Here is a 19,857-nt window from a genome sequence, read left to right on the forward strand (position 1 = left end):
TTTACCATTGTTGTTTTATTTCGGTTCCTCATGAAGAGTCTATATTTCATTAATGTCCAATGTGTGTGTGTGTGTGTGTGTGTGTGTGTGTGTGTGTGTGTGTGTGTGTGTGTGTGCAGTTGAACAGCATGGAGCAGTGCGCCTCCCCCTCCTCCTCTCTGGAGGAGATCATGGATCGAGCCTACGAGAAATACAACCTGGAGCTACGACGAGTCCAGGTGCTCTACTGCAGAGCAGGTACACACACACACACACACACACACACACACACACACACACACACACACACACACACACACACACACACACACACACACACACTTGGCTTCTTACTGAAATGTGTTTTGTTCCTTAATATGATTTATAATTGTATTCCTCTTTCTTCGTTGGTATCACATCCAAAGCTCTGGGTTCCTCTGGTTATTACCGGGTAGATAGTTGTGTTAGGGTTAGGGTTAGGGTTAACCCTAACCCTAACCCTAACCGGGTAGATAGTTGTGTTTTTATTTTCTGTAAATTCACTGTTTCTGGTTCATGAAGAGTTTCTGCCTGAAAGTTCTAAATAAATGTTCTCTCCTCCAGGCGAGGATTGGGCGTCTGCGCGGCTGCAGGCCTCCTCCCAGCTGCACCTCCTGCAGCCGCTGGACTTCAGCCTGCAGCTGGCCAAGAGCATGGTGGACCGGGACGCCCGCATGCCCAGGTGAGAGAGTCCTACCTGTGCACAGGTGCAGACCCCCCCCCCAACTGTAGTTCATTATTCACTCTGTGTTCAGGTTCAAGGTGTCGGGGGACCTGCCGCTGTTGCACCTGAAGATCTCAGACAGGAATATTCACGGCCTCCTGGACCTGGTGGACAGCATCCCCCTCCCCATCATGGGCTCGCCTGCCTCCACCCCCACAGAGAAGGTGCACTTGGTACGGTCCGTTCCCCCGGAGGTTAGGGGACGTTTTGGGAGGAGTTTGGGAAAGGTTTGGAGGAAGTTTGGAGGAAGATTAGAGGAAGTTAAGAGGAAGTTAAGAGGAAGTTTAGTGGAAGTTTGAAGGAAGTTAGAGGAAGTTTGAAGGAAGTTTGGAGGAAGTTTGAAGGAAGTTAAGAGGAAGTTTAGTGGAAGTTTGAAGGAAGTTAAGAGGAAGTTTAGTGGAAGTTTGGAGGAAGTTTGAAGGAAGTTAAGAGAAAGTTTGGAGGAAGTTTGGAGGAAGTTTGAAGGAAGTTTACAGGAAGTTTGCAGGAAGTTTGGAGAAAGTATTGAATAAATTCAGAGGAAGTTAAGAGGAAGTTAAGAAGAAGTTTAGTGGAAGTTTGAAGGAAGTTAGAGGAAGTTTAGAGGAAGTTTGGAGGAAGTTTGGAGGAAGATTAGAGGACGTTTGCAGGAAGTTTGGAGGAGGTTTGGAGGAAGTTTGGAGAAAGTATTGAATAAATTCAGAGGAAGTTAAGAGGAAGTTAAGAGGAAGTTTGGAGGAAGATTAGAGTAAGTTTGGAGGAAGTTTGGAGGAGGTTTGGAGGAAGTTCGGAGAAAGTTTTGAAGAAATTCAGAGGAAGTTAAGAGGAAGTTAAGAGGAAGTTATGAGGAAGTTTAGAGGACGTTTAGAGGAAGTTTGGAGGAAGTTTGGAGGAAGTTAGGAGGAAGTTTAGAGGAACTTTGGAGGAAGATTAGAGGAAGTTTGGAGGAAGTTTGGAGAAAGTATTGAAGAAATTCAGAGGAAGTTAAGAGGAAGTTAAGAGGAAGTTATGAGGAAGTTTGTAGTAAGTTTAGAGCAAGTTGGAGGAAGATTAGAGGAAGTTTGGAGGAAGTTTAGAGGAAGTTTGGAGGAAGTTTGTAGCAAGTTTGGAGGAAGTTTAGTGGAAGTTTGGAGGAAGTTTAGAGGAAGTTTGGAGGAAGTTTGTAGCAAGTTTGGAGAAAGTTTTGAAGAAATTCAGAGGAAGTTAAGAGGAAGTTATGAAGAAGTTTGGAGGAAGTTTGGAGGAAGTTTAGAGGAAGTTTAGAGGAAGTTTGGAGGAAGTTTAGAGGAAGTTTAGAGGAAGTTTGGAGGAAGTTTAGAGGAAGTTTGGAGGGAGATTAGAGGAAGTTTGGAGGAAGATTAGAAGAAGTTTGGAGGAAGTTTAGTGGAAGTTTGAAGGAAGTTAAGAGGAAGTTTAGTGGAAGTTTGGAGGAAGTTTGAAGGAAGTTAAGAGGAAGTTTAATGGAAGTTTGGAGGAAGTTTAGAGGAAGTTTGGAGGAAGATAAGAGGAAGTTTGGAGGAAGTTTGGAGGAAGTTTAGAGGAAGTTAAGAGGAAGTTTGGAGAAAGTTTTGAAGAAATTCAGAGGAAGTTTGGAGGAAGTTTGGAGGAAGTTTAGAGGAAGTTTGGAGGAAGATTAGAGGAAGTTTAGAGGAAGTTTAGAGGAAGTTTAGAGGAAGTTTAGAGGAAGTTTGGAGGAGGTTTGGAGGAAGTTCGGAGAAAGTTTTGAAGAAATTCAGAGGAAGTTAAGAGGAAGTTAAGAAGAAGTTTAGTGGAAGTTTGAAGGAAGTTAGAGGAAGTTTAGAGGAAGTTTGGAGGAAGTTTGGAGGAAGATTAGAGGACGTTTGGAGGAAGATAAGAGGAAGTTTGGAGGAAGTTTGGAGGAAGTTTAGAGGAAGTTAAGAGGAAGTTTGGAGAAAGTTTTGAAGAAATTCAGAGGAAGTTAAGAGGAAGTTAAGAGGAAGTTATGAGGAAGTTTAGAGGAAGTTTGGAGGAAGATTAGAGGAAGTTTGGAGGAAGATTAGAGGAAGTTTGGAGGAAGTTTGGAGGAAGTTTGGAGGAAGATTAGAGTAAGTTTGGAGGAAGTTTGGAGGAAGATTAGAGGAAGTTTAGAGGAAGTTTGGAGGAAGTTTGGAGGAAGTTTGGAGGAAGATTAGAGTAAGTTTAGAGGAAGTTTAGAGGAAGTTTGGAGGAAGTTTAGAGGAAATTCAGAGGAAGTTTATAGGAAGTTTAGAGGAAATTCAGAGGAAGTTTAGAGGAAGTTTAGAGGAAGTTTGGAGGAAGATAAGAGGAAGTTTAGAGGAAGTTTAGAGGAAGTTTGGAGGAAGTTTGGAGGAAGATAAGAGGAAGTTTGGAGGATTTTAGAGGAAGTTTGGAGGAAGTTTAGAGGAAGTTTGGAGGAAGATAAGAGGAAGTTTGGAGGATTTTAGAGGAAGTTTGGAGGAAGATAAGAGGAAGTTTAGAGGAAGTTTGGAGGAAGTTTAGAGGAAGTTTAGAGGAAGTTTGGAGAAAGTTTTGAAGAAATGCAGAGGAAGTTAAGAGGAAGTTATGAGGAAGTTTAGAGGAAGTTTGGAGGAATATTAGAGGAAGTTTAGAGGAAGTTTGGAGGAAGTTTAGAGGAAGTTTGGAGGAAGTTTAGAGTAAGTTTAGAGGAAGTTTGGAGGAAGATTAGAGGAAGTTTGGAGGAAGATTAGAGGAAGTTTGGAGGAAGTTTGGAGGAAGTTTGGAGGAAGATTAGAGTAAGTTTGGAGGAAGTTTGGAGGAAGATTAGAGGAAGTTTAGAGGAAGTTTGGAGGAAGTTTAGAGGAAGTTTAGAGGAAGTTTGGAGGAAGTTTAGAGGAACTTTGGAGGAAGTTTGGAGGAAGTTTTGAAGAAATTCAGAGGAAGTTAAGAGGAAGTTTGGAGGAAGTTTGGAGGAAGATAAGAGTAAGTTTAGAGGAAGTTTGGAGGAAGTTTGGAGGAAGATAAGAGTAAGTTAAGAGGAAGTTTGGAGGAAGTTTGGAGGAAGATAAGAGTAAGTTTAGAGTAAGTTTAGAGGAAGTTTGGAGAAAGTTTTGAAGAAATGCAGAGGAAGTTAAGAGGAAGTTAAGAGGAAGTTATGAGGAAGTTTAGAGGAAGTTTAGAGGAAATTCAGAGGAAATTCAGAGGAAGTTTAGAGGAAGTTTAGAGGAAGTTTAGAGGAAGTTTGGAGGAAGTTTAGAGGAAGTTTGGAGGAAGTTTGGAGGAAGTTTAGAGGAAATTTAGAGGAAATTCAGAGGAAATTCAGAGGAAGTTTAGAGGAAGTTTAGAGGAAGTTTAGAGGAAGTTTGGAGGAAGTTTGGAGGAAGATAAGAGGAAGTTTGGAGGATTTTAGAGGAAGTTTAGAGGAAGTTTGGAGGAAGTTTGGAGGAAGATAAGAGGAAGTTTGGAGGATTTTAGAGGAAGTTTGGAGGAAGTTTAGAGTAAGTTTAGAGGAAGTTTAGAGGAAGTTAAGAGGAAGTTATGAGGAAGATTAGAGGAAGTTTAGAGGAAGTTTGGAGGAAGTTTAGAGGAAGTTTAGAGGAAGTTTGGAGGAAGTTTGGAGGAAGTTTGGAGGAAGATAAGAGGAAGTTTGGAGGATTTTAGAGGAAGTTTGGAGGAAGTTTAGAGGAAGTTTAGAGGAAGTTTAGAGGAAGTTAAGAGGAAGTTAAGAGGAAGTTATGAGGAAGTTTAGAGGAAGTTTGGAGGAAGTTTAGAGGAAGTTTAGAGGAAGTTTGGAGGAAGTTTAGAGGAAATTCAGAGAAAATTCAGAGGAAGTTTAGAGGAAGTTTAGAGGAAGTTTAGAGGAAGTTTGGAGGAAGTTTGGAGGAAGATAAGAGGAAGTTTGGAGGATTTTAGAGGAAGTTTGGAGGAAGTTTGGAGGAAGATAAGAGGAAGTTTGGAGGATTTTAGAGGAAGTTTGGAGGAAGTTTGGAGGAAGATAAGAGGAAGTTTAGAGGAAGTTTGGAGGAAGTTTAGAGGAAGTTTGGAGAAAGTTTTGAAGAAATGCAGAGGAAGTTAAGAGGAAGTTATGAGGAAGTTTAGAGGAAGTTTGGAGAAAGTTTTGAAGAAATGCAGAGGAAGTTAAGAGGAAGTTATGAGGAAGTTTAGAGGAAGTTTGGAGGAAGATTAGAGGAAGTTTAGAGGAAGTTAAGAGGAAGTTAAGAGGAAGTTATGAGGAAGTTTAGAGGAAGTTTGGAGGAAGATTAGAGGAAGATTAGAGGAAGTTTGGAGGAAGTTTAGAGGAACTTTGGAGGAAGTTTAGAGGAAGTTTGGAGAAAATTTTGAAGAAATTCAGAGGAAGTTAGTTAAGAGGAACTTTGGAGGAAGATTAGAGGAAGATTGGAGGAAGTTTAGAGGAAGTTTGGAGGAAGTTTGGAGGAAATTTAGAGGAAGTTTGGAGGAAATTTGGAGGAAGTTTTGAAGAAATTCAGAGGAAGTTAAGAGGAAGTTAAGAGGAAGTTTGGAGGAAGTTTGGAGGAAGTTTGGAGGAAGTTTAGAGGAAGTTTGGAGGAAGATTAGAGGAAGTTTGGAGAAAGTTTTGAAGAAATTCAGAGGAAGTTAAGAGGAACTTTGGAGGAAGATTAGAGGAAGTTTGGAGGAAGTTTGGAGGAAGTTTAGAAGAAATTCAGAGGAAGTTAAGAGGAAGTTAAGAGGAAGTTTGGAGGAAGTTTGGAGAAAGTTTTGAAGAAATTCAGAGGAAGTTAAGAGGAAGTTATGAGGAAGTTTGGAGGAAGTTTAGAGGAAGTTTGGAGGGAGATTAGAGAAAGTTTAGAGGAAGATTAGAAGAAGTTTGGAGGAAGTTTAGAGGAAGTTCGGAGGAAGTTTGGAGGAAGTTTGGAGGAAGATTAGAGGAAGTTTGGAGGAAGATTAGAGGAAGTTTAGAGGAAGATTAGAGGAAGTTTGGAGGAAGTTTAGAGGAAGTTTGGAGGAAGATTAGAGGAAGTTTGGAGGAAGATTAGAGGAAGTTTAGACGAAGATTAGAGGAAGTTTGGAGGAAGTTTAGAGGAAGTTTGGAGGAAGATTAGAGGAAGTTTGGAGGAAGTTTGGAGAAAGTTTTGAAGAAATTCAGAGGAAGTTAAGAGGAAGTTAAGAGGAAGTTATGAGGAAGTTTGGAGTAAGTTTAGAGCAAGTTTGGAGGAAGATTAGAGGAAGTTTGGAGGAAGATTAGAGGAAGTTTGGAGGAAGATTAGAGGAAGTTTAGAGGAAGATTAGAGGAAGTTTGGAGGAAGTTTAGAGGAAGTTTGGAGGAAGATTAGAGGAAGTTTGGAGGAAGTTTGGAGAAAGTTTTGAAGAAATTCAGAGGAAGTTAAGAGGAAGTTAAGAGGAAGTTATGAGGAAGTTTGGAGGAAGTTTGGAGGAAGTTTGGTGGAAGATTAGAGGAAGTTTGGAGGAAGATTGGAGGAACTTTGGAGGAACTTTGGAGGAACTTTGGAGGAACTTTGGAGGAAGATTAGAGGAAGTTTGGAGGAACTTTGGAGGAAGTTTAGAGGAAGATTAGAGGAAGTTTGGAGGAAGTTTAGAGGAAGTTTAGAGGAACTTTGGTGGAAGATTAGAGGAAGTCTGGAGGAAGTTTGGAGGAAGTTTAGAGGAAGTTTAGAGGAAGTTTGGAGGAAGTTTAGAGGAACTTTGGTGGAAGATTAGAGGAAGTTTGGAGGAAGTTTGGAGGAAGTTTAGAGGAAGTTTAGAGGAAGTTTGGAGGAAGTTTGGTGGAAGATTAGAGGAAGTTTGGAGGAAGATTGGAGGAACTTTGGAGGAAGTTTGGAGGAAGTTTGGAGGACGTTTGGAGGAAGTTTAGAGGAAGTTTAGAGGAACTTTGGAGGAAGTTTAGAGGAAGATTAGAGGAAGTTTAGAGGAAGTTCGGAGGAAGTTTGGAGGAAGTTTGGAGGAAGATTAGAGGAAGTTCGGAGGAAGTTTGGAGGAAGTTTGGAGGAAGATTAGAGGAAGTTTGGAGGAAGATTAGAGGAAGTTTAGAGGAAGATTAGAGGAAGTTTGGAGGAAGTTTAGAGAAAGTTTAGAGGAAGATTAGAAGAAGTTTGGAGGAAGTTTAGAGGAAATTCGGAGGAAGTTTGGAGGAAGTTTGGAGGAAGATTAGAGGAAGTTTGGAGGAAGATTAGAGGAAGTTTAGAGGAAGATTAGAGGAAGTTTGGAGGAAGTTTAGAGGAAGTTTGGAGGAAGATTAGAGGAAGTTTGGAGGAAGTTTGGAGAAAGTTTTGAAGAAATTCAGAGGAAGTTAAGAGGAAGTTAAGAGGAAGTTAAGAGGAAGTTATGAGGAAGTTTGGAGTAAGTTTAGAGCAAGTTTGGAGGAAGATTAGAGGAAGTTTGGAGGAAGTTTGGAGGAAGTTTGGTGGAAGATTAGAGGAAGTTTGGAGGAACTTTGGAGGAAGTTTGGAGGAAGTTTGGAGGAAGATTGGAGGAACTTTGGAGGAACTTTGGAGGAAGTTTGGAGGAAGTTTGGAGGAAGATTAGAGGAAGTTTGGAGGAACTTTGGAGGAAGTTTAGAGGAAGTTTAGAGGAACTTTGGAGGAAGTTTAGAGGAAGATTAGAGGAAGATTAGAGGAAGTTTAGAGGAACTTTGGTGGAAGATTAGAGGAAGTTTGGAGGAAGTTTGGAGGAAGTTTAGAGGAAGATTAGAGGAAGATTAGAGGAAGTTTAGAGGAACTTTGGTGGAAGATTAGAGGAAGTTTGGAGGAAGTTTGGAGGAAGTTTAGAGGAAGTTTAGAGGAACTTTGGTGGAAGATTAGAGGAAGTTTGGAGGAAGTTTGGAGGAAGTTTAGAGGAAGTTTAGAGGAAGTTTGGAGGAAGTTTGGTGGAAGATTAGAGGAAGTTTGGAGGAAGATTGGAGGAACTTTGGAGGAAGTTTGGAGGAAGTTTGGAGGAAGTTTGGAGGAAGATTAGAGGAAGTTTGGAGGACGTTTGGAGGAAGTTTAGAGGAAGTTTAGAGGAACTTTGGAGGAAGTTTAGAGGAAGATTAGAGGAAGTTTGGAGGAAGTTTAGAGGAAGTTTAGAGGAACTTTGGTGGAAGATTAGAGGAAGTTTGGAGGAAGTTTGGAGGAAGTTTAGAGGAAGTTTAGAGGAACTTTGGTGGAAGATTAGAGGAAGTTTGGAGGAAGTTTGGAGGAACTTTGGAGGAACTTTGGAGGAAGTTTGGAGGAAGTTTGGAGGAAGATTAGAGGAAGTTTGGAGGAAGATTGGAGGAAGATTAGAGGAAGTTTGGAGGAAGTTTGGAGGAAGATTAGAGGAAGTTTGGAGGAAGATTGGAGGAAGTTTAGAGGAAGTTTGGAGGACGTTTGGAGGAAGTTTAGAGGAAGATTAGAGGAAGTTTGGAGGACGTTTGGAGGAAGTTTAGTGGAACTTTAGAGGAACTTTGGAGGAAGTTTAGAGGAAGATTAGAGGAAGTTTGGAGGAAGTTTAGAGGAAGTTTAGAGGAAGTTTAGAGGAACTTTGGAGGAAGTTTAGAGGAAGATTAGAGGAAGTTTGGAGAAAGTTTAGAGGAAGTTTAGAGGAACTTTGGTGGAAGATTAGAGGAAGTTTGGAGGAAGTTTGGAGGAAGTTTAGAGGAAGTTTAGAGGAAGTTTGGAGGAAGTTTAGAGGAAGATTAGAGGAAGTTTGGAGGAAGTTTAGAGGAAGTTTGGAGGAAGTTTAGAGGAAGATTAGAGGAAGTTTGGAGGACGTTTGGAGGAAGTTTTGAGGAAGTTGATATTAAGATTAGAGGAGGTTTGGGAGACGTTTGGTTGGGGTTATTGATCGATGAATGACGGTGGGAATGATGTCTCTGTGTTACTGTTTTCCCACTATAGGGGCCGTCCTATGGGAGAGCGTCAGTAATCAATCTGCCCCCCCCACTCCTGTACCCTATGGAGGCAGGTGAGTGCTGCCCCCCTTCTCAATATAACATGAACTCCTATACCTTTATAAATGCTATCATGGTCTGAACCTGTTCCTCTGATCAGACTCAGACGACACCAGCGGGAAGTCTTCCGACGAGGATCTGCAGCGCTCGGCTCAGGAGGAAATCACTGAGCTGTACTTCAAGTTCGAGGTCAAAGAGGTGCGTTTTCAACATTCATCCTGTGTGGTGCGTTCAGGCGCTGGTGTGTATCTTTTTACATTCCTCCTCTGTGGTGTGTTCAGGTGCCTGTACTACGAAGCTGGTTCAACCTAACCTGGATATGTTTGAGTTAGCCGGTTGGCCTAATCCAAAACATACGCGCTCTCGCTAAACGGTCCTACGACGCGGGTTATCAAGTGGATCGCTCAAGCCAGCCGTGTCCTATCTAGTTAGGAGCGTTCACATGAAAGGGGTGGTATCTGGAGCATTCGACCAATCACAAACATGGAGAAGCGTACTGACAGCACAGCGTCATACTTCCTGAATGAAAAGTCAACTATAATATTAGACATATGAAGAAGTGAAACTTTAAACATCCATGACTTAAACACTTGATCCAGGATCAAAGCCACATAGCTGCACCTGCAAGGTGAATACAGCTGGTAACAGAACAAGTGTTTGAATGCGTACATGAACAGGTTTATGATATCACTGCCCCGTCTAAGACACCATCTGACTTTCATTACATTTGACTCGAGTGTTTCCTCAACTTAATGTGTTGCTTCAAATAATCCTTCTGCATACAGTATGTGACACTGTGAGTGTTGCACGGCCAGATACGGCTCAGCTGACTCAGATAAGGAGATGATACATTATGATGTGATATGCCGCGGACTGTACTTAATGTTACTCTGATCCGGTTACTTATGTTGTGACAGATATTTAAGTAAGCTTTCTTAACGTTAATGTTATAATAGTCAGATTGCTCTGAAGATGGGAGGTGATATTCTATTCATGTTCACGTTCACACAGTCGGTCATTTGAACTTCAACGGCAGCTTGAACTGTTTTTCCTTTCTCCTGTAATATGACTTGATCGCTTTAAACTGCACACTGTTGTTATCAGCTGTTCCACCATGGTTTCTACCTCAACCTCTAATAGATTTATCCTTATGGAAACAGTTACATTCAATGAAAAATAAAATCAATGTGCAGGCTTACGTGAAAACTTTTCTACATGAACAATACGGGCAGTTTATACATTAAATAAATCAACAGTAGGTGGCGATATATGCTCCAAGTGGAAGCGATTCGCCATTAAAGCAAAGAAGAAGAAGAAGAACACCGCACAGTTGATCCCTTATCCTGGAACATATCCTGCTTCGGAGCACAGACTAGGTTCCAGGATAAGTCACCATGGAGATCAAGCCCGCTAATAAGTGAACCAGCTTCGTAGTACCGGAAATCCCAGAAGTTATCTTGCTAAACGAAAATCCTGCTTCGTAGTATACCCCCCAGGTTAGCCGCTCAGCATCAGTTACCATGGAGATCTAGCCCGCTAAAAAGAGAACCAGCTTCGTAGGACCGGAAACCCCGAGTTTTCCCTGAAGTTAGCCGCTAAGAGAACATCCTGCTTCGTAGTACAGGCCTCAGGTGCTGCTGTGTATAGTGTTTACATTCATCCTGGGTGGTGCGTTCATGTGCTGCTGTGTATAGTTTAACATTGTTCCTGTGTGGTGCATTCAGGTGCCGGTGTGTATCTTTTTACATTCATCCTCTGTGGTGTGTTCAGGTGCTGCTGTGTATAGTTTAACATTGTTCCTGTGTGGTGCGTTCAGGTGCTCCTGGAGATGTTGCGGGAGCAGAGCACTGTGTTGTCCCTCAGTGTGTGTGAGCTCATTGTTCCTGTGTGGTGCGTTCAGGTGCTGTTTGAGATGCTGCGGGAGCAGAGCACTGTGTTGTCCCTCAGTGTGTGTGAGCTCGGGGCAGAGGGCAGGAGGCGGAGTTTCGACCTGAGCGTCACGGCGTTCCTGCGCCGCGTCGCGCTCGACTTCTGCGACCTGCCAGGTGAGAAGAGTTACCTGTTGTTTACAGTGATGTTTACAGAGTTACCGTTAACCTGTTGTTTACAGTGATGTTTACAGAGTTACCGTTAAGCTGTTGTTTACAGTGATGTTTACAGAGTTACCGTTAACCTGTTGTTTACAGTGATGTTTACATAGTTACCGTTAAGCTGTTGTTTACAGTGATGTTTACATAGTTACCGTTAAGCTGTTGTTTACATTGATGTTTACAGAGTTACCGTTAAGCTGTTGTTTACAGTGATGTTTACATAGTTACCGTTAAGCTGTTGTTTACATTGATGTTTACAGAGTTACCGTTAAGCTGTTGTTTACAGTGATGTTTACAGAGTTACCGTTAAGCTGTTGTTTACAGTGATGTTTACAGAGTTACCGTTAACCTGTTGTTTACAGTGATGTTTACAGAGTTACCGTTAAGCTGTTGTTTACAGTGATGTTTACAGAGTTACCGTTAACCTGTTGTTTACAGTGATGTTTACAGAGTTACCGTTAAACTGTTGTTTACAGTGATGTTTACAGAGTTACCGTTAACCTGTTGTTTACAGTGATGTTTACAGAGTTACCGTTAACCTGTTGTTTACAGTGATGTTTACAGAGTTACCGTTAACCTGTTGTTTACAGTGATGTTTACAGAGTTACCGTTAAGCTGTTGTTTACAGTGATGTTTACAGAGTTACCGTTAACCTGTTGTTTACAGTGATGTTTACAGAGTTACCGTTAACCTGTTGTTTACAGTGATGTTTACAGAGTTACCGTTAAGCTGTTGTTTACAGTGATGTTTACAGAGTTACCGTTAACCTGTTGTTTACAGTGATGTTTACAGAGTTACCGTTAAGCTGTTGTTTACAGTGATGTTTACAGAGTTACCGTTAAGCTGTTGTTTAAAGTGATGTTTACAGAGTTACCGTTAAGCTGTTGTTTACAGTGATGTTTACAGAGTTAACCTGTTGTTTACAGTGATGTTTACAGAGTTACCGTTAAGCTGTTGTTTACAGTGATGTTTACAGAGTTACCGTTAAGCTGTTGTTTAAAGTGATGTTTACAGAGTTACCGTTAAGCTGTTGTTTACAGTGATGTTTACAGAGTTAACCTGTTGTTTACAGTGATGTTTACAGAGTTACCGTTAAGCTGTTGTTTACAGTGATGTTTACAGAGTTACCGTTAAGCTGTTGTTTACAGTGATGTTTACAGAGTTAAGCTGTTGTTTACAGTGATGTTTACAGAGTTAACCTGTTGTTTACAGTGATGTTTACAGAGTTACCGTTAAGCTGTTGTTTACAGTGATGTTTACAGAGTTACCGTTAAGCTGTTGTTTAAAGTGATGTTTACAGAGTTACCGTTAAGCTGTTGTTTACAGTGATGTTTACAGAGTTAACCTGTTGTTTACAGTGATGTTTACAGAGTTACCGTTAAGCTGTTGTTTACAGTGATGTTTACAGAGTTAACCTGTTGTTTACAGTGATGTTGTTGTTTACAGTGGTGCTCAGAGTTACAGAAGTAACATGTTTTTAACAAACTGATTCCTCTCCAGACGGCAGGGAGCCTCTCCACCTGGTCCGGTCCTCTGAGACCCAGAACTCAGACCTGCTGAAGGTGGACTTCACCAAGGTGAGCCCAGACACCTAAAGGAACACGGTCCTACAAACGAACAAAAAAACTAATAATGATCTCCTTTAGGCCGACCCTGCCGGACCCAGCTTCAAGTCCCTGTTCCACAGCACAGAGCAGAACCTGAAGGTAGGTGGAGAACCAGAATCCCGTAGAACTGTAGATACATGTGGTTCTGAAGGTAGGTGGAGAGCCATAACCCTGTAGAACTGCAGGTCCCCATGATTCTGAAGGTGGGTGGAGAACCAGAACCCTGTAGAACTGCAGGTCCATGTGGTTCTGAAGGTAGGTGGATAACCAGAACCCTGTAGAACCGCAGATACATGTGGTTCTGAGGGTAGATGGTGAACCAGAATGCTGTAGAACTGCAGTTCCATGTGGTTCTGAAGGTAGGTGGAGAACCAGAACCCTGTAGAACTGCAGGTCCATGTGGTTCTGAAGGTGGGTGGAGAACCAGAACCCTTTAGAACTGTAGACCCTGAAGGTAGGTAGAGAACCAGAACCCTGTAGTACTGCAGGTCCATGTGGTTCTGAGGGTAGGTGGACAACCCGAACCCTGTAGAATCACAGGTCCATGTGGTTCTGAGGGTCCATATGGTTCTGAGGGTACAGGTGTTTATGAGGGTAGGTGGTGAACCAGAACCCTGTAGAACCTCAGGTCCATGTGGTTTTACATGGTTCATGTGGTTCTGAGGGTCCATGTGGTTCTACAGGGTTCATGTGGTTCTGAGGATCCATGTGGTTCTGTGCGTACAGTTGAATGTTACTGATGCAGTAAGGGTTCTATGTGGTTCTGAGGGTCCATGTGGTTCTTAGGGTTACAGTTGAATGTTACAGATGCAGTAACAGGTCCATGTGGTTCTGAGGGTCCATGTGGTTCTTAGGGTTAAGGTGGATGTTACAGGTGCAGTAACAGGTCCATGTGGTTCTTAGGGTTAAGGTGGATGTTACAGGTGCAGTAACAGGTCCATGTGGTTCTACAGGGTCCATGTGGTTCTACAGGGTCCATGTGGTTCTGAGGGTACATGTGGAGGTTACAGATGCAGTAACAGGTCCATGTGGTTCTACAGGGTCCATGTGGTTCTGAGGGTACATGTGGACATTACAGATGCAGTAACAGGTCCTGATGTGTTTAAGGTGGAGGTCTCCTCTCTGGACTTCCTGCTCCACACCAAAGCTCTGCTGTCCACCCTCAACTTCCTGAGCAGTGCCCTGCCTCAGAGAGCCAGAACCCCCCCTCCTGAGGACCGGAGGCCGGTGGGGGGGACCCGCTCAGGTGAGGGGAAATAACTCAACTATCACCTTTCAAATAACATGTTTTGGTGTTGGGGGTGCAGGACCCAGGTCTGTAGTGAAGGGCTCGAGGCTTCCTGTTCCCTCGGCTGTTCTACGTTACCTACGAGAGGCCATTCTAACCTTAGAGCTTGTAGAGACCTGATACCAGTCTTTGTTCGGCTGGTAAAGTGCCAGTGAATATATTCACCGCTGCAGGCTGTTCAGAAAGAAAACAAATCACCAAGAGCTCAGGGTCTTCTCAGAGTTGACTGGCGCAAGAGCCCTTTGAGGTTTGGAAAAAGGTCAACTTAAATGTAACTTTCATTGAACAGAAATGTGAGGGATCTAGGAAGGAGTGCAATATGGCCGAAGGAGTTGTGCTGAAAGTAGAAACACCACTGAATCTGTGGGTCTACCTGTCTGTCTACCCGTCTGTATACCTGTATGTCTACCCGTCTGTATACCCGTCTGTATACCTGTATGTCTACCTGTATGTCTACCTGTCTGTATACCTGTATGTATACCTGTATGTCTACCTGTATGTCTACCCGTCTGTATACCTGTATGTCTACCCGTCTGTATACCTGTATGTCTACCCGTCTGTATACCTGTATGTCTACCCGTCTGTATACCTGTATGTCTACCCGTCTGTATACCTGTATGTCTACCCGTCTGTATACCTGTATGTCTACCTGTATGTCTAACTGTCTGTATACCTGTATGTCTACCCGTCTGTATACCTGTATGTCTACCTGTATGTCTAACTGTCTGTATACCTGTATGTCTACCCGTCTGTCTACCTGTATGTCTACCTGTCTGTATACATGTCTGTCTACCCGTCTGTATACCTGTCTGTCTACCTGTATGTCTACCTGTCTTTCTACATGTCTGTCTACCTGTCTGTGTACATGTCTGTAACTGTCTGTCTATCTGTCTGTCTCTACCTGTCTGTCTACCTGTCTGTCTATCTGTCTGTCTCTACCTGTCTGTCTCTACCTGTCTGTCTACCTGTCTGTACCTGTCTATCTACCTGTCTGTTTACCTGTCTGTACCTGTCTGTCTACCTGTCTTTTTACCTGTCTGTCTCACAGGTTTTCCTCCCTGCTCAGTGTCTGCAGGCTCTCAGGAAGACGGTGTGTTCAGCTTTACGATGTCGGCTGTGTTGGGAAGTTTCCATGTAGAGGTTTGTGACGACATTAGCAGCATCGCCGACATCAGAGTCACAGGTAACACAAACAAACAAACAAACAAACAAACAAACACACAAACACACTATACACACACACACACACCTTGTCACACACTCTGTGATTGGGTGACCTGGTCATGTGACCCGCAGGTCTGGACGCCTCTGTGTCGATGCAGGCGAGGGGCCAGACGGAGGTGTTCACTCGTCTCCGGGACATCGTGGTGTCGGACCTGAAGCCTGGGATCGTCCACAGGAAGGTTAGTTCCCCCCCCCCCCCCCCCCCCCCTCACAGGAAACGTTAATGTGTCTGTGATCAACTGTAATGGATTGATAAAGTATGTCTTCTTCTTAATATTAACCCCCCCCCTCTGCAGGCGGTCTCCATCGTGGGGGGGCAGGAGGTGTTCAGCTTCAGGCTCTCTCTCTTCCCAGGGGCCACCGAGGGGGGTGGGTACTCCGACATGGAGAAGGTCGACGGGAAGGTGACGCTGCGACTCGGATGCATCCAGATCCTCTACCTGCACCAGTTCCTCATGGCCCTGCTGGTAGACTCCTTATATACTCTCTCTGCTATCATATATATACTCTGTATATAATATATATACTCTCTGATATCATATATATACTCTGTATATAATATATATATATACCCTCTGCTATCATATATATACTCTGTATATAATATATATACTCTCTGATATCATATATATACTCTCTCTGATATCATATATATACTCTGTATATAATATATATACTCTCTGATATCATATATATACTCTCTCTGATATCATATATATACTCTCTCTGCTATCATATATATACTCTGTATATAATATATATACTCTCTGATATCATATATATACTCTCTCTGATATCATATATATACTCTCTCTGATATCATATATATACTCTCTGATATCATATATATACTCTCTGATATCATATATATACTCTCTCTGATATCATATATATACTCTCTCTGTATATAATATATATACTCTCTCTGTATATAATATATATACTCTCTGATATCATATATATACTCTCTCTGATATCATATATATACTCTCTCTGTATATAATATATATACTCTCTGATATCATATATATACTCTCTGATATCATATATATACTCTCTCTGATATCATATATATACTCTGTATATAATATATATATACTCTCTGATATCATATATATACTCTCTCTGATATCATATATATACTCTCTCTGATATCATATATATACTCTCTGATATCATATATATACTCTCTGATATCATATATATACTCTCTCTGATATCATATATATACTCTCTCTGCTATCATATATATACTCTCTCTGCTATCATATATATACTCTGTATATAATATATATACTCTCTGATATCATATACTCTCTCTGATATCATATATATACTCTCTCTGCTATCATATATATACTCTGTATATAATATATATACTCTCTGATATCATATATATACTCTCTCTGATATCATATATATACTCTCTCTGATATCATATATATACTCTCTCTGCTATCATATATATACTCTGTATATAATATATATACTCTCTGATATCATATATATACTCTCTCTGATATCATATATATATACTCTCTCTGCTATCATATATATACTCTGTATATAATATATATACTCTCTGATATCATATATATACTCTGTATATAATATATATACTCTCTGATATCATATATATATACTCTCTCTGATATCATATATATACTCTCTCTGCTATCATATATATACTCTGTATATAATATATATACTCTCTGATATCATATATGGGGCATTCTACCAAATTAGTGCAAAGTGCGGTCCCACAACAAGAAAAACTATTTAACAAAACAATGAAGTATTCAGACATAGATATTTACTAAGAATATGTTCTGGTCAGGTGTGCACTTCACTGTGTTGCCCTGGCTCTCAAAGGAGCACCTAGAGATGGTGCTTGGTGCACATCACTGTGTTGCCCTGGCTCTCAAAGGAGCACCTGGAGATGGTGCTTGGTGCACATCACTGTGTTGCCCTGCCTCTCAAAGGAGCACCTGGAGATGGTGCTTGGTGCACATCACTGTGTTGCCCTGGCTCTCAAAGGAGCACCTGGAGATGGTGCTTGGTCCACATCACTGTGTTGCCCTGGCTCTCAAAGGAGCACCTGGAGATGGTGATGGTGCACTTCACTGTGTTGCCCTGGCTGTCAAAGGAGCACCTGGAGATGGTGCTTGGTGCACATCACTGTGTTGCCCTGGCTCTCAAAGGAGCACCTGGAGATGGTGCTTGGTGCACATCACTGTGTTGCCCTGGCTCTCAAAGGAGCACCTGGAGATGGTGCTTGGTGCACATCACTGTGTTGCCCTGGCTCTCAAAGGAGCACCTGGAGATGGTGCTTGGTGCACATCACTGTGTTGCCCTGGCTCTCAAAGGAGCACCTGGAGATGGTGCTTGGTGCACATCACTGTGTTGCCCTGGCTCTCAAAGGAGCACCTGGAGATGGTGCTTGGTCCACATCACTGTGTTGCCCTGGCTCTCAAAGGAGCACCTGGAGATGGTGATGGTGCACTTCACTGTGTTGCCCTGGCTGTCAAAGGAGCACCTGGAGATGGTGCTTGGTGCACATCACTGTGTTGCCCTGGCTCTCAAAGGAGCACCTGGAGATGGTGCTTGGTGCACATCACTGTGTTGCCCTGGCTCTCAAAGGAGCACCTGGAGATGGTGCTTGGTGCACATCACTGTGTTGCCCTGGCTCTCAAAGGAGCACCTGGAGATGGTGCTTGGTGCACATCACTGTGTTGCCCCTGGCTCTCAAAGGAGCACCTGGAGATGGTGCTTGGTGCACATCACTGTGTTGCCCTGGCTCTCAAAGGAGCACCTGGAGATGGTGCTTGGTGCACTTCACTGTGTTGCCCTGGCTCTCAAAGGGGCCACCTGGAGATGGTGCGCATCCTTAAGATTAAATAAACCCGGACCTTTGGAGGGGGTCTTGACTTTATGAATGGGGGGGGGGAGGTGCGCTAGTGAGCACGCTCCTGAAACTGTTCGCACCGTGCCTTGCAGCAGGGGATAATGTCCGTCTTTTCACTGAATTGTCGTCTTGAAAAGGGTACTCAATTCCGCAACAACTTCTTCTTCACCTGTTGCACTTCCATTTCAACGTTAAAAACAATAAAACAGCATGAATTGCTTCGCGGCATTCATCTAGATCCTCTGTCTCGAGCCAGTTAACTAGCGGGCCCTTCTAGAGCACCTGGAACCGAGGGAAACTCTGAAAGAACACGCCCATTGGCTACAAATCAATATCTGATTGGTTGATCAAACTGTCAGTCCAAACGTACTCTCTCATTCAGTGCAACGGCCAGGGCATTCTATCAAGGATACCTTGTTGAAGGATATTCTACCCAGAGACCCAGAACAAGATCTGATTGGTTGCTTTATTTTCTAACACAAAACCACGAAAATGCGTAGTGCATGGTCCGAGAAGGACAAACAAATCAACTGTAATATTACAGATCAACAGCAGAGATACCATTCTCTACCAGTCACAATTGTTTTCCTCCACTAAGAGATAGCTAAGATCAGCGCCATATAGATACAATCTATCTATATGGCGCTGGCTAAGATAAGATAACTTTAACAAGATGCCTGTGTGCTTAGTACCAGGTTGTTATCATACCAGCAATGGGTCTTGCTCGTTCTTTCAACTTCCCGTCTGAGGAAAGGACCAGGAGTGGCTGGATCAAGTTAGCTACCTAGCTAGTAGCTAGCACGTTAGTTAGCATTACAGCCTTGTCATTTTTATTAGCCTTAACATTAAGTTAACCAAAGTGTTAAACAGTAAGAGTAGTAGTCATCTTTCGTGAACCCTTTTGAAGAGTACTGTCACCGGTGTGATCATTCCAACACCATTTAAGCCCGGGGGAGAAATGCTAACGCTAACGCTAGCATCTTGCGAACGCCAATCTTTTCTACTTAATAATGCATTACATTTTTTATTAGAGCGCTTTTACAGGTGCTCAAAGCGCTTTACAATCACACATTACACATATAAGAGTCATTACTGTGAACACTACCCGCAGGAGCAAATGCGGGGTGAAGTGTCTTGCCCAAGGACACAACGGCCTGACGCAGTGGCGGCCGAGGCGGGATTCGAACTGGAGTTCACCAACACCTCTTGATCTGATGACCAACGCTATAAACCACTGCGCCAAAACCGCCCTACTTCACGCTATCTGCACAAATGGTTCACATTAAACATTAAAAAGACCAAGCAGTTCAGAGAGAATCAAAGGAAGGAAGGCAGCTTTGCATGACATTCTTCTGGACGCGTGTTTCATTGTGGTGATAGTGAGGGTAGTCAATTCCTTTTTTTGGACAGTAGTGACGGCCATCTTGGTGACGTGTGTTGTTGTGAGAGACCAGAGATGTAGTTCATTCAGCGTTTCACACAATACAAAAGTGTTACTTCACAGTTTTACGACACATTTTTATTTTTTTGACTTGCAAAATTATCTTTTAAATTGACAAAACATCATACTGTATGTGTAATTTGTGGCACAATTCAAACGGGATCGAAAAGATAATCTTTCTCTCTCCATTGACTTCAATACATAATTTTACCGAAATAAGGTCCCATGGAGCTCCCTTGGAAGGGGAGGGACTTCGCCACTCTATGGCTGGGCCTGGCTTTTAGCCACACCCCAAGGCAGTGACACTGCATCCCTGTCCCTCATGGCTGAATGGCCAGTAGCTTATATCTCATTACTTTTGATATAAATACTGTTCCAAAATCTGAAAATCGGCGTGTAACCTTAAGAATTGTCACTACCGAACACGTTATCTTCAATTAAGTAAACTTTTTTGGGGTTTTATGCAAAGTATTAGGTCTTTATGTGTGTAAACCTCTTCAAAGGACGTGTATGCTAGCCATGTACTTGCTAGCATTCTTTAGTTATGCTCAATTTTGAGCTAGAATCGTAACTACTGAAACATATGGTTACGTTTCGGTGGTGACAAAATGGAATGGTAAGCAGGTAAAATCCCACCATTTTGAAATTAAATGTGTTTTAAAGTCTGAAAATCAGTGTGTGACTTTAAAGGTCTCTTATTATGATATTTTGTAGGCATATATTATAGGTCTCAGA

General features: G+C 42.4%; 1 protein-coding gene across 1 annotated transcript; it reads left to right on the plus strand.

The window, feature by feature from the left end:
- Nucleotides 1–87: 87 nt before the first annotated feature.
- On the plus strand, nt 88–17,653 carry LOC307027524 (intermembrane lipid transfer protein VPS13C-like; the record flags this gene model as incomplete). The annotated part of the gene is made up of 14 exons (XM_079695793.1): nt 88–237; nt 583–700; nt 774–915; nt 8,515–8,581; nt 8,668–8,765; nt 10,468–10,612; nt 12,158–12,234; nt 12,304–12,363; nt 13,372–13,510; nt 14,601–14,735; nt 14,849–14,955; nt 15,073–15,286; nt 16,614–16,725; nt 16,814–17,653. Coding segments are annotated over exons 1-14 (2,363 nt in total), but the record flags the coding sequence as incomplete, so codon positions are not given.
- Nucleotides 17,654–19,857: the final 2,204 nt, after the last annotated feature.

The sequence above is a fragment of the Notothenia rossii genome, assembly GCF_949606895.1.
Source record: "Notothenia rossii genome assembly, contig: scaffold_533, whole genome shotgun sequence".
Taxonomy (NCBI): Eukaryota; Metazoa; Chordata; class Actinopteri; order Perciformes; family Nototheniidae; genus Notothenia; species Notothenia rossii.